The sequence below is a fragment of the Papaver somniferum genome, chromosome 5 (genome assembly GCF_003573695.1).
Source record: "Papaver somniferum cultivar HN1 chromosome 5, ASM357369v1, whole genome shotgun sequence".
NCBI classification, from domain to species: Eukaryota; Viridiplantae; Streptophyta; class Magnoliopsida; order Ranunculales; family Papaveraceae; genus Papaver; species Papaver somniferum.
Genome location: NC_039362.1, coordinates 193,252,932 through 193,265,492, shown reverse-complemented (window position 1 = coordinate 193,265,492; position 12,561 = coordinate 193,252,932). Strand labels below are relative to the sequence as shown.

The window sequence follows — 12,561 nt, the reverse complement described above, 5'->3', positions numbered from 1 at the left end:
CCAAAAAAATTCTAAACCAGAATACTCATGCAAGGATCCAAAACATAATGAAGATTCAAAAAAGAAATAAACCCAAAAAGAAATGGTCTGACCTATCTTCGGATTGGATAATATTTATTGATGCGGTTTTCAAAATAGAGGATTCGACCATGCGATATACTTTTTTACTTTATTCTGTGGACAACGAATCATTTATGTTTATTGAAGCTGGTTCGGAGTGTGCCTCCTCAGCTTTTCGCCCATATTAAAAAGCTTTACTAAAGGCATCTTCATGGTTAAGTAAAAATATATTATCCAGTGTCTCAATAGCAACGGACTGCAAAACTTTGGCGGAGACGATCAACAAGTCTTGTAAAGATTCTCCTTGGAGTGCGGATAACACCATATAAGAAGTGAACTCAATACTGAAGAAACTTCCGCAAGCCCAGGTAACGTATATAACACAGGAAATATAACTCTGCGGCGGACCAAATAGCAAAATAAGCTCGAGTAAAGCATCTTCGGCACAAGTTCTCTCACGTTAAACACAGGGTTTTAAAATCTAGTATTATTTCCAATGTTTTTGACAAAAATGAGATTTTAAATTGTTGTACTATATTTCTTGATTAATATAATTCGTGTTTACATAAAAACTACTATCGTTAACACTAATGATAAGGACATTATTGCCGTGATATAAAAATATAATGGATAAAGGGTTATTGATTTTACCACATGATATCATTGCCTTGAATGCCTAAAAAAAAAATTAGCATGCCTCAAAACAGGTTTCAAAAAGGAAAACACTCGGGTTTCAAAGCCCGCCAGTATAAACAAACTAAAAAGGGTCGATGTGCCATAGTTCCAACTCAGAGCCTGATGAGCTGACTCGGTTGAACCTTCTTTTGGCAACAATAACGCTTCAAAATAAAAAATAAAAATACCCTATTTAAAGCTGAAATAATTTCTAACTTTTCCCCTAATTTTGATGATTGCAGTATTCGGTTTCCATGCTATCAGCCTTTCTTTTATTCTGAATTGGACCCCGATTCTTCCAATTTGGCACAAAATTTCATCTGCAGGCAGATATTCAGGTAAATCTCGGTATCTTTTGTAATTTTTTCCAAGTTTTATGTTTAATCTTTCGTTATCTGTTAGTTTGTTTGGGAATTGGAATTAACTGTACCTTTTAAGTGTTTGACAAAATGCTGAAAAGAAATTATCTACATTTATTAGAATTCGTGCTTCATAGTCTGATAGAAATTGATATCTGTTATTGTATTGCCTATTGTTAGCCAAATTATGTTCAGCACATGATATTTTTGTATTGGGATCTGCTATTGGGTGATTGTAATCATCAAACATGACTAAAATCGACTACTGATGGTAGTAAAATGGGTTTTTGGAGACATGTTCACTTTGCTGATCCCTAATTCCCATTCATTTATCTTCCTCTTTTAACAGAAAAGTCGAAAGCATGGATTTTAATAATCATAAGCTATTGAAGGGACCAAACAGCATGACTGAGGCTAAAGATTTGATCAGTGACTTACCTGACTCACTTCTTCACCATATTATTTCCTTCCTTGAAATCAAAACTATGGAATTACATCTAGACCTCTATCCCTACTCTTGATTTCAAACACTGGTTTCCCTCTTCTTTGGAAACCAATAAATTCATGGATTTTCTTGATGGAACATTGCATCGTCATAATATATCAAACGTTCAGAAATTCTCTCTACTCTGGAATACACACTTGAATGAGTCTCGGGTTAATTCATGGATCTCTAATTTGATAAGGCTTGAGATTCAAGAGCTCAGTCTATTTTTAGAACAAGGAAAACCATTCTCTGTTCCATTGTCTCTTTGCAGTAGTGCATCAGTCCTGTCGTTGACACTAGAAATAACCCCTAACATCTACTTCCCTAAAGATATCTCTTTTCCAAGACTCAAGCGCCTTCACCTTTATGGAGTCAAATTTACCAGCAACTGCTGGAATGAGCAATTCTTTTCCACTTGCGCTGTTCTTGAAGATCTTGTAATTGGATTCTGCAATTGGATTGATGTGAGCAGTTTCTGTATTTCAAATCCCACACTGAAAATCTTGAAAATTCTTAATCGGCAAGAAAATGAAGATGGTTTTAGAGACTGTGCTCTCAAAATTCATGCACCAAATTTGGAATATCTCACCTACAAAGGAAGGGTTGCAAAAGAATATCTTTTGTCTAGATTTCGGAATCTGGTTGAAGCCAAAATTGACTTCGAAGACGATTATGGTGCAACAAGAGAGCAAAAGATTGGTCAAGTTGCAGCTGTACGTAAGTTTGTCCGAACGCTTTCACGTGTAAACTATCTATCAATTTCTGATCGAACTCTACAGGTATGCCTGATTACTGCTATCTTTTGGAAATTCCTATTTATGCCGTACTCTGAAAAATTTGACCCTTTGAGGCTGATATGTTTTTCATGATTGGTTTGTTACGAACAGATTCTCTCCATTGCAAACGGCTTCGTGAGAAATTTGCCAACATATCATTATTTGTTCAAGTTGAACCTGACTCAGAAAACAACCACTGATAATGCACTCATTGCTTTCCTCAAAACAGCACCTAATCTGGAGTTTAAAGGGGCAAGTGCAAAAACTTTTTGAATCTGGATGTTATTTTTCTTGAGATACATTTTCTAGCTATTTATACCCATGCAGTTATCTTTCTTTTGACGCCTGTCTATCCTTTTTCGAAGTATTCCAGTTTACTGATGATGAGGTTGACGACGAGGATAATGATGAAGGTGAAGACAACCACGATATTGAAGACAATAACTTTGGCACTGCTGAGGGCGAAGACAACAATGACAAGGGAAACAATGCTTGGGAGATTGATACGGTGGCCACTAGATGTATTTTTCTACAGCTCAAGTCAGTTAGCTTTAAAAACTTTTCTGGCGACCCAAGGGAGATTAGGTGGGTGAAACTAATTTTGAGGAATGCAAGAACTCTGGAGACAATGATGATTTACGGTGATCGCAGTCTTGATATGGAAAGCGAACAAGTAATAATGGCAGAGTTATCGAGTCTTCCAAGAGCCTCAGCAAGTTGTGTGTTCAAACTCTATTCTCACCCGGGTTAGAAGGTCTGTCCTCTTTACATTTCTCTAGCTGAAATATATAATTTCAAGAATCAATTAAATTTTGATGTTTTACTGTAATAGTGCTCCCTTATCTGTTTCAAGAGACAAACGGTTAACCATATTGAAGGCCTAACCCAGGAGCCAAACACTATAGCCTGACTGGGTCTCCTTCCTTATGCAAGCCCTCCAATGACTGATGATTTATTTTTCATTACTTGAAAGCCAAATTGGCAGAGCAGTGGATTCATGTGCATGATTAGCTGGAGCTAGACTATGAATTACTGTACATCTGAACTAGTTCGTCACCATTTTACTGCCTAGGCTAATGCTAATTTTCAGTTTTTAATCTATCTGTATTCAATTTTATCCATGCTTCTTTTGGCTCTGACCATCTAAAAAACTTCAGTTTTGTAATACACATCAAAATACGATGAATTCTTTTAGTGTTTAGCCTTAGAATGAAAAATTTACTAAAACAAGAATTTTACTGGTCAAAAGATAACTTTAAAGAAACTGTACAAATATACAAGGGAAAATACTGAATCAGTGAATCCGTAGGATTGTAAATTTTATTAGTCTCTCTAAGTTTTCCGTGATTGGATACTTTCCTAGTTTGTGGTTGTGTTTGTGGTGAATACTGTTACTTTATCATGCTATCGTGTATAAGGTGTTTCATAAATTCAGCAGGAAGGTATATCTAGTAAAACATCCGGAACTTCTGACCATACCCAGTTTGTCAAACTCTGCATCAGGTTTCATTTCCACTGTCACATACTGGCGGCGAAGGTTATCACAGAGTAATTGAAGAGGTGGCCAATAGTATCTGCATTTCCAAATTCAGGGAAATTAAATTTGTGATAAAATTCAATATCAGGAAGTAGCTTCCTCTCTGTTTGTGTTTTGACCAGTCCGTCTCGAGGACTTCTCCATGTGGAATTATGTGGTGTACAGAAGCTTACAAGATTCAGTAAACTAACAATTCACCAATGCAGAATAAAGAGAAAACATGGTGACTGAAAACTTTCAACAGTATCTATTTCATTTTGTGTCTTTTAATCTCTGTAATATCTGGAAACTTCAGTTCAAAGAAAAGTGGATTATGTTCACTTTTTATTTCGCTTTTAATGGTTTTTCGCTTTATTTTTTTCATCTCCATTTTGCTTGTAAGTTTCAATCAAGTCCCCTTTCCAACAGGCGTAAAACTAAATCTCTTGACCTCCTGGTCAACTGGGCTAAGCCCAGTTGGTAAAGACTAAAGATGTATCTGTATACCATTGTCTGTCTGCTCATTTCTTCTCCTCCTCTCCACTGTTCATTCAAAGCTCGTTTTTCCTGTTTCTCTCTCTCAATTACTGCTGGTAGGATTTTGTTCATGTAATATAGATAAAAGGGTTTTTCCATAACCTGCTAAAATTCATAATTTCCCTCTAATTTCATTTCACTTTTTGTTCATTTTGGACAGATTTATCAAAAGCTACGCAAAACAATATGAGTGAGGTTGTAGAAGATAGGATTAGCAACTTGCCGGGTTCAATTCTTCATCATATCCTCTCCTTTGTTGGTACTCGTAATGCTGCTCGGACTTGTGTATTATTTAAACGATGGATGTACATTTGGAGGTCTATCCCTATCCTTAAGTTTCAAAACTACAATTCATGGAAGGCCGATACGTTCATAGATTTTGTTGATAAAACGTTGGAGTTTCACGATGAGTCAAACATAAAGGAGTTCTCTCTCTCCTCTGATGCATACTTGGATGAACCACGGATTCAAAAATGGATCTCCACTGTGTTAAGTCACAATGTTGAAGATTTCTCGCTCAGATTGAACCAGAGCGACGGAGTTCCGATGCCATCATCTTTTTATACTTGTGAATCACTAACTTCTTTGAGGCTACTTTCAAGCACTGTTTCCTGTTTTCCTAAATATATATCTTTTCCGAGATTAGAAAGATTTATTCTTACTGGAGTGAAGTTTAGAGATGAGTGCTGGAATGAGCAACTCTTTTCTAACTGCCCCGTACTACGGTTTTTGGGTGTGGCATTCTGCACGAGGTCAGATATGAAGAATTTTTGTATTTCAAATCCTGCACTGAAAGACGTAGATATTATGAATCCAGAAAAAGGAGGATATGGCTTTCCAAATTGTGCTCTCAAAATTGATGCACCAAATCTGGAGACTCTCACCTACATGGGTAGGGTTGCAAAGGATTATGTCCTATCTAGTTTTCCAACACTAGTTAAAGCAACAGTTGACTTTTCCTTTGAAGAATATGGTGCAATGTGGGAGCAAGATATAGCTTATGGTGCAGTTGCATGTAAGTTTCTTCAAGCACTTGCACATGTGATGTATCTAAAAATTTCTGACAGAACCCTACAGGTAATAGTTCTTGCTTGCTGCTATGTTTTGGAAGTATATGTTTGTGATGTTCTATGGCAAACCGAACGCATTGAAGCTGATACACATTGCCTTTGTCATGAATAGGTTCTCTCTGTTGCAGACGATTTATTGAACAATTTACCTTCATATCATAATTTGCACAACTTGATTCTGACTCAGGAGGTAACCGCTGATAAAGCAGTAATTGTTTTGCTCGAAAAAGCACCTAATCTGGTGTCACTCGACTTTGAAGTGGCAAGTCACAAGTGCACAAAACATTTTTCCCTCGTTAGATAAATTACAAAACAAGTTTCGAGATTACAATTATTAACCCGTTAGACTTATGGTGTCTATCTTTTTCAATCTCAAATTCAGTTTTATCCCCCTGACCCCGACGAAGAAGAAGACAAGGATGAGGATGTAGGGGATGATGGCGGCAAAGACAACCATTAAATTCTGGTTCTAAGACTTCGCTATATAAATCATAAGTATACTCTTGTTTGTGCATGCTTCTTATGGTTTCATCCTCTACACAGTTCTAAGACTTCGAAATTCTGGTTCTTGAAATATATCTGGCGAACTGGTGCAGAATTGCCAAAGCTCTTCTGTTACCTGTGTGTTTCAGTCATATAACACATAACTGCTACCTTAGTTTTGTTTTTCTTAAGTATCTTTCCTTAGGGTCAAACATACAGACTGGAACAAATTCTTTGAAATTCCTTTACTTTCATCCAAGACATTTAGGAAAGAGAAGACATTAGTTTCTATCCCCTTACATTACATAATATTTTGATCTTCTTGCAAAACTTCAGACTTGTAGACATCAAAAGTCTGGAGAGTATAGTTTAGCAAAGTAGGTTTTGCTCTTAAAATGACACTAAAACAAGAAGTTCACTGGCCAAAAGACAATCGTAACGGAATTAACGTTTGTGTATTTTACTTTTAATTATAATAAAACAATTATAATTGCGGAAATAGAAAAGTAAAAGTCACAACAAGATTTTGTTAACGAGGAAACCACAAATGCAGAAAAACCCTGAGACCTAGTCCAGAATTGAATACTCTTAGAATTAAGCCGCCCTATACAAAATCTACACCAACTTCTTATAGTTGATACCAAGCAACTAAACCTACAGTTCACTAAGTTTCTTCAGTATCCCTGCGCTTCTGACATTCAATAAGTGCACGCACTGGAACAATTCCTTTGGATCGTATTCCAAACAGTAAAGGAACAACAAATCTGTTTGGTAACAACTCTCTTGATTCTTTCAGATGAAGATATCTCAAGTCATATGCAAAGGATCTTCCGTTTAACAAATAAACTCATTTACCTAGTTAGATCAATCTATCCAACAACTATCGAAGCAGCAGAATTTGGATTTGCAATCACTCAATATAGGATCAAACAAGGTGATGCCGATCTTACACAAATAATCAATCGAATAAATCCGATTCTAATTGGATCCCATCCGATCAAGGTTTGTGCACACCCAAACATAGAACTTGTTTGATCCTATAGTGATCACTCAGCACTCAACCACACCAAACACCAATAATACCCCCACATTTGTCTTAACACCTCAGACAACCATCTCTCAACTACTACAATATTCAACACCAATATCTGTCATCTCCACTTTCTGTTTTCTATTCCGGACCTTATGGTTGTCTAGAAATGAACTAATATACCGTCAAAAGCAAACAACTTCAGGAGAAATCCTAGCTTGGGCTCAAAGAAAACATCAATAATATTCTATGGCACAAGAATCTTTACCCCCAGTGCTACCAGGAGATACACCAACATATAACCAATCAAGAACCACCAAAAGGATTTCCAAAATATCGGTAGGATGGACTACCCCGAACATGCAATGGATTAAGATTAACACAGATGGGGTGGCCAGAGGTCACCCGGGTTTCGTAGGTGCAGGTTTCATTTGCGGGGATTCAGACGCACGAACTGTAATGGCTTTAGCTCAACCTTTAGGAATTACGACTGCCTTGACTGCAGAAACTTGGGCTCTGCTTTTAGCATAAAGAACAACAACAGAAAGACAATGGCCAAAAGTTCTTTTCGAAACAGATTTAGAGAACCTTTTTCCCTTCATCACATCCCCTACTCCTCTCCTTGGCACATCTCAGGGATGATTGAGGAAATAAAGAATAGACTACGACAGATATCGCATGCTGTTATACAACACAACTACAGAAAAGAAAATAAAGCAGCGGATGGCTTGGCCAATCATGCGGCAGACGAAGTCAAATGAGAAATTTTTCAACTAAAATTTGGGACCAGGCAATCTCAGTATTCATTAGTCAAATTATATTGCATGACTCAGTGGGTACCACTTACCCCACGCCAAATTATAACCTAACTTTCTTTAATAAATTACATGCTTTAGAAAAAAAAATCTAATATTATTCTTATATTATTGAAGTTGGGAAAAAGAATGTATAACAGAGATAATGTGTTTCTAGTGAAAAAAATTGTCAAAACTAGACTTCATAGTTACAAGATGAGTGACGATTTCTCTGCAAAATCGTTATTTGTGACGTTTGATAATTACAAAGTTTAATAATTTTAGTGTACATTTTTAGTTGTAATGGTTCACATTAAGAAAATTTATCTAACTTCCCCCTCTTGCGCAAAAATCCTAGCTTCGTCCCCATTTAAATTGTGCAAAAACGTGTTTGCACATTTATCAGACTCAACAATTTTTTTATTTGGCAAATGCCATAGGAACTGCGCTCAGGCTTTCAAAAGAATCCTATTATAGGGGCTGATGATTCCATTGGAGGGACTGCTATAATAAGACAAAAAAGATCATTAGATATTAATTTCAAAAATCCCATATCTAGATATTTTTCATAATGGCTAAACTGCCTTCATTTAGTTAGTGTTGATAATCTAATTGAAATTAGCTAATGATGATTAATTAGTTTTCATCTAAACCAGAATAATAGGGTAGAGAGAGTGGAGAGGAGAAAAAAGAAAAACTTTTGTGATTTTTATGAAACCGTAGATTTTGATTCACTCAACTAAAATGAGTAATTCCAGTGACACATTTGAGATAGGTGAATCCTTATATGACATTGTACCTCTAACTTAGCTCCAATTAGCTTTTTGTTGCTCCAAATTATCTAAAGTAAATAAAAATATCAAAAATTTTAGATTTTCAGAAAAGACTTATGGTTGGAATTTTTGACGTAACAAACCGTAAGTGAGAATTACGGTTCATAATTGAGAACTACCAAAAATAACTGATTAAATTTTGGTAAAATCCAATCGTAAAACCAGTTACGATTAGTATTAGTCTTCACAAAATGAACTGTAATTTAGTTACCTTTGTTCCAAACGTACACCTTAGTTACGGTTGGATTGTTATCTTAAGAGACGACCTGTAAATAAAAATACGGTTCGTTTTTTGGCGGCTAGTGTTCAATCGTAACTATATACGGTTGATAACTCTTAAGTCAAAGCCAACCGTAATCAAACTCAAAACTTTTTTCACTCAGGAATTTTTACGGTTGGTATTGTTAAAATTGATACTAACCGTAAACATTTTTACGGTTACAAAATGAACCGTAACTGGTATTTCAAATAATTTTTTAGGATTTACGGCTGGTTAATTTATCTAGTGGTTTAAGGGTTTGAAAAAGAAAATTAATGAAGATTGAAGAAGAACGGTTAAGACTGAAGGAGAAGAGAAAAGATGAAGGAATACTGATTTTAATTTTTGGTTTTTTCTATTGCTTAGTTTTAAATTCACTTTAGGGTGATTTAGAATTTTCAAGGGATGATTTGAGGGTAATTTAGTCTTTTTTAAAGGTGGAAGGGTAATCTATACAATGACACTAGGACACCCCTTAACCAATTTGGTGGACATTATTATCATGAGTAAGTCCCTCAAATAAAATTATCTTCCCCTATAAGAACATCTCCAACAGAGGGTGAAAAAAATCCTACCTGGAGGTGTTATTTAGACCTTTATTTTAGAGGTTTTAACCATATGATAGACATAAGACCTTATTCCTAGATAACAATCTCCAACGGTATAGGATCTTAATCCTTTAAATATCTAGGTGGATAATATTTAAAAACATAAAAGAATTATAAACGAAAAATTAGAATTGAGAAATCAAAAATTAAAAATTGAAACTAAGGAGCCAAAACGCCCGCCAAAATTATTTTTACCCGCTCAGATTCCAGGGTTTTCTCCTATATAAATCCTAGGTTTCACAGGGAAAAAGCACAAGTAGTCAAGTTTATTTCTTTTTGGCAAAAACATAGAACATTAAGTTTGTGTTGCTTTTCTTTTTAATGTCTACATTCTGATTTCGATGTTTTTGTTCTTTTAGTCTATTCTCACATAACGATGTACGTTTACTGCTAGAGAATACATGTTGATTTACAATCAGCTTTATTTTGATTATTATGCAAGTTAGCCCTTAATTGAATAGGCCAAATAGTGTGTTATTTTGCATGTTTTTGCTGGAGTTAGAGCATTCATTGATCTACACCGAAACTAGTATGTTGAAAAAATTTCACAGCTTACCCTATTGTTAAATTTTCAATTTAGATGGTTTACAATGCTTCCTTTTGTTTGATCTTCTTATGTTTTCCTGGCTTTGTTTTGCTTAAATTTCTTGCCTTTTTATTTTCAAACATACGAACAGGAGCAAATTCTTTGAAGCTCCTTTACTTTCAAGGAAGACATATAACTGCTACCACTTCTGCACTTGTAGAAAGTTGGTGCTATCTGAGTAATAGGGTAACCCGAACACTATGCAATATGATTCATGTGTAATTTTAAAAGACCATTAAGTCCATTGTGCAAAACCTGGTAACCAAAAGTGTAAAGAGTGGCACTCATTGGCATTTCTTCTCTTCAAAATGCTCTGTTCAGAGGGGTACATTTTAGCTGCATTTTTACTTCTTTATGCCTTTTGAGTACTGGTCTTCTTTCTACTTTCTTTAGGCAACAACTCGAGGTGGGAATGTAGTGTAGGTTTAGCATAGGTGCTGCTACTGAAGGGCCCATCACTACCTGATATTTAAATTAAACATACAAAGTTTTTGGCCAATAGCTAATTTGTTGATTGTGCATCAGGTTTCTTTTCAATTCTCAGGGCGGCAGGTTATCACAAAGTAATTGGAGAGGTGGCCAGTGGTATTTTGCGTTTCCAAATCTGGGGAGATAAAATTGTGAAAAGTTTCAAATATTGGGAGGTGGCTTCGACGCTGTTTGTGTTTTGACAAGGGTGCAAGACGTTTGATCAGTCTGTCTCGAGGACTTCCAAGCAGGAAACTTTCAACATTATATACTTCATTTTCAGTCCTTTAAATTCCTGCGCAGATAACTAAATAGTCTTGATCCGAAGTGTATTTTACCTTTTGAATCTGATGACCATGCTGCTGTTAGAAAATCTCTGAGATACCTTGTGGTTTGTGAAGGCAGTAGGGTAAACTCTGCCTGAAAACCTGAATTAAGGAAATTGGATTAGCTTTTCTTTTTGTTTTAAAGATAGGCCTCATTTTTACTTTAGAATTGACATTAAACCCACAGCTTTTCTTTCATCTCCATTTTTTGGAATTTGGTTCGTCAGTAAGAATTGGCAGTTCTACTTGCATAAACTTATTTGACTATGCAAAGTAGCCATACGACGGGTTCCAACCTTCAACCTCTCCCGCCATTTGGGTGATTGATACTAGGCGATAACTTGAGGTGGGAATGTATTGTAGGTTTAGTGCAGGTGCTGCTACTGAAGGGCCCATCACTACCAATTTGTTCATTCTGCATCAGGTTTCTTTTCCCTTCATAGGGCGGCAGGTTATCACAGCAGAGGTAGCCAATCGTAATTTTGGGTTTCCAGATTTGGGGAATCAAATTTCGAAAATTTTCAAATAGTGGGGGGTTGCTTCGATGCTGTTTATGTTTTGACAAGGGTGCACGTTTGATCAGTCTGTCTCGAGGACTTCCAAGCAGAATTTTGTGGTGTAGCGAAAGCTTACAAGGTCTGGTAAACAAACAGTTCACTAATGCAGAATAAAGAGTGAAAATGGTGGCAGCAAGTATGCAACAGTAATTCGATAAGGGAAACTGAAGTAAGCTTGTGCACCAAACTGAAATTTAACGGAACAAGGGAATCACCAGATTCACCATTTTCATAGATTTTGATCAGACAAGAGTACAACCTCCTTTTCCGAAAAAGTGATGCTTTAAATTTTACATTTTTACCTAAAATGGGGCTAAATTGATTTCTTGAAATTTTTACTTAAAATGGAGGTTGTGCGCAGACCGCTCTCACAAACCACACCAAAACCGCATTCCAGATTTGTCTCATAATTTTTTTTTGTGGGTTCCGTGGGCTCCGCAGAGAATAGCAGGGGGCTAGGTATTTGTGAGAGTTTTAGGGCGGTTTTTTTCTTTCACAGCTTTTTTTAAGGGTCTGTACATCTTTAATGTTAAATTTTACAGTTTTACCTAAAATGAGGCTAAATTGATTTGAAATTATTACTTTGAAGTAGGCTAAATTAAATAAGCTAAATAAGCAAGTTTTTCTTTTTTTTTTAGAAACGGAGAGTATTAAAAACTGAAGTTTGCTGGTTATTATTTTTAACCGCACCTACTAAGAGCAGTTCCTGGAATGAACAAACTTGGAGTTTGTTCATTTTGCTCCCACTATCACTAGTGGAAAACAGATGTTCCGCGACCGTCAGGACAAGTCATATATACGAGTTATACGACCATTTCCAACCGTCTCTGTTGGGGTCTCTGATAAAGCGCCGCTGTTTTGTACGACCCTTAGCCGTGTGTCTCAAATAACGACGGATTTTAAGGGTTACGAGGTACAGACCCTTAGCCGTGAGTCTCAGATTTAAATTATAATATAAAAAATATATAAATTCAGACTTGCTGAAATGCCTGAATGGCTAAATCTGAAATAATCTGACTGGAACTCAAAGTTAAGTCAAATGAAACTCAAAAAAGGTCAAGTCAAAGTCAAGTAAAATGGAACTCAAACTCAAACTTCAGAATTCCACATTCATTCACTTTATCCATTTGGTTTAAA

General features: G+C 36.0%; 2 protein-coding genes across 2 annotated transcripts; both read left to right on the top strand.

Annotated features, from left to right (window-relative positions):
• The first annotated feature begins 855 nt into the window (after positions 1-855).
• Positions 856-4,233, top strand: LOC113284141 (F-box/LRR-repeat protein At4g14096-like). Its single transcript, XM_026533558.1, has 5 exons — positions 856-1,073; positions 1,444-2,360; positions 2,469-2,609; positions 2,731-3,111; positions 3,861-4,233. The coding sequence occupies exons 2-4, from the start codon at positions 1,659-1,661 to the stop codon at positions 3,106-3,108; spliced, it is 1,221 nt and encodes a 406-aa protein (XP_026389343.1). The 5' UTR covers positions 856-1,073; positions 1,444-1,658; the 3' UTR covers positions 3,109-3,111; positions 3,861-4,233.
• Positions 4,234-4,366: 133 nt separating this feature from the next.
• LOC113280446 (F-box/LRR-repeat protein At3g58900-like) lies at positions 4,367-5,940 on the top strand. Its single transcript, XM_026529067.1, has 4 exons — positions 4,367-4,466; positions 4,571-5,487; positions 5,593-5,742; positions 5,863-5,940. Exons 1-4 carry the CDS (start codon positions 4,367-4,369, stop codon positions 5,938-5,940), a joined length of 1,245 nt encoding a protein of 414 aa, XP_026384852.1.
• Positions 5,941-12,561: the final 6,621 nt, after the last annotated feature.

Bases quoted from the DNA above. Each gene is read 5' to 3' on its own strand.
- LOC113284141 (XM_026533558.1), top strand. From the start codon at position 1,659: ATGGATTTTCTTGATGGAACATTGCATCGTCATAATATATCAAACGTT. The intron at 2,361-2,468 runs GTATGCCTGATT...TGTTACGAACAG, and splicing joins TTTCTGATCGAACTCTACAG to ATTCTCTCCATTGCAAACGG. The intron at 2,610-2,730 runs GCAAGTGCAAAA...GAAGTATTCCAG, and splicing joins CTAATCTGGAGTTTAAAGGG to TTTACTGATGATGAGGTTGA.
- LOC113280446 (XM_026529067.1), top strand. From the start codon at position 4,367: ATGTATCTGTATACCATTGTCTGTCTGCTCATTTCTTCTCCTCCTCTC. The intron at 4,467-4,570 runs GTAGGATTTTGT...CATTTTGGACAG, and splicing joins CTCTCTCTCAATTACTGCTG to ATTTATCAAAAGCTACGCAA. The intron at 5,743-5,862 runs GCAAGTCACAAG...TCTCAAATTCAG, and splicing joins TGTCACTCGACTTTGAAGTG to TTTTATCCCCCTGACCCCGA.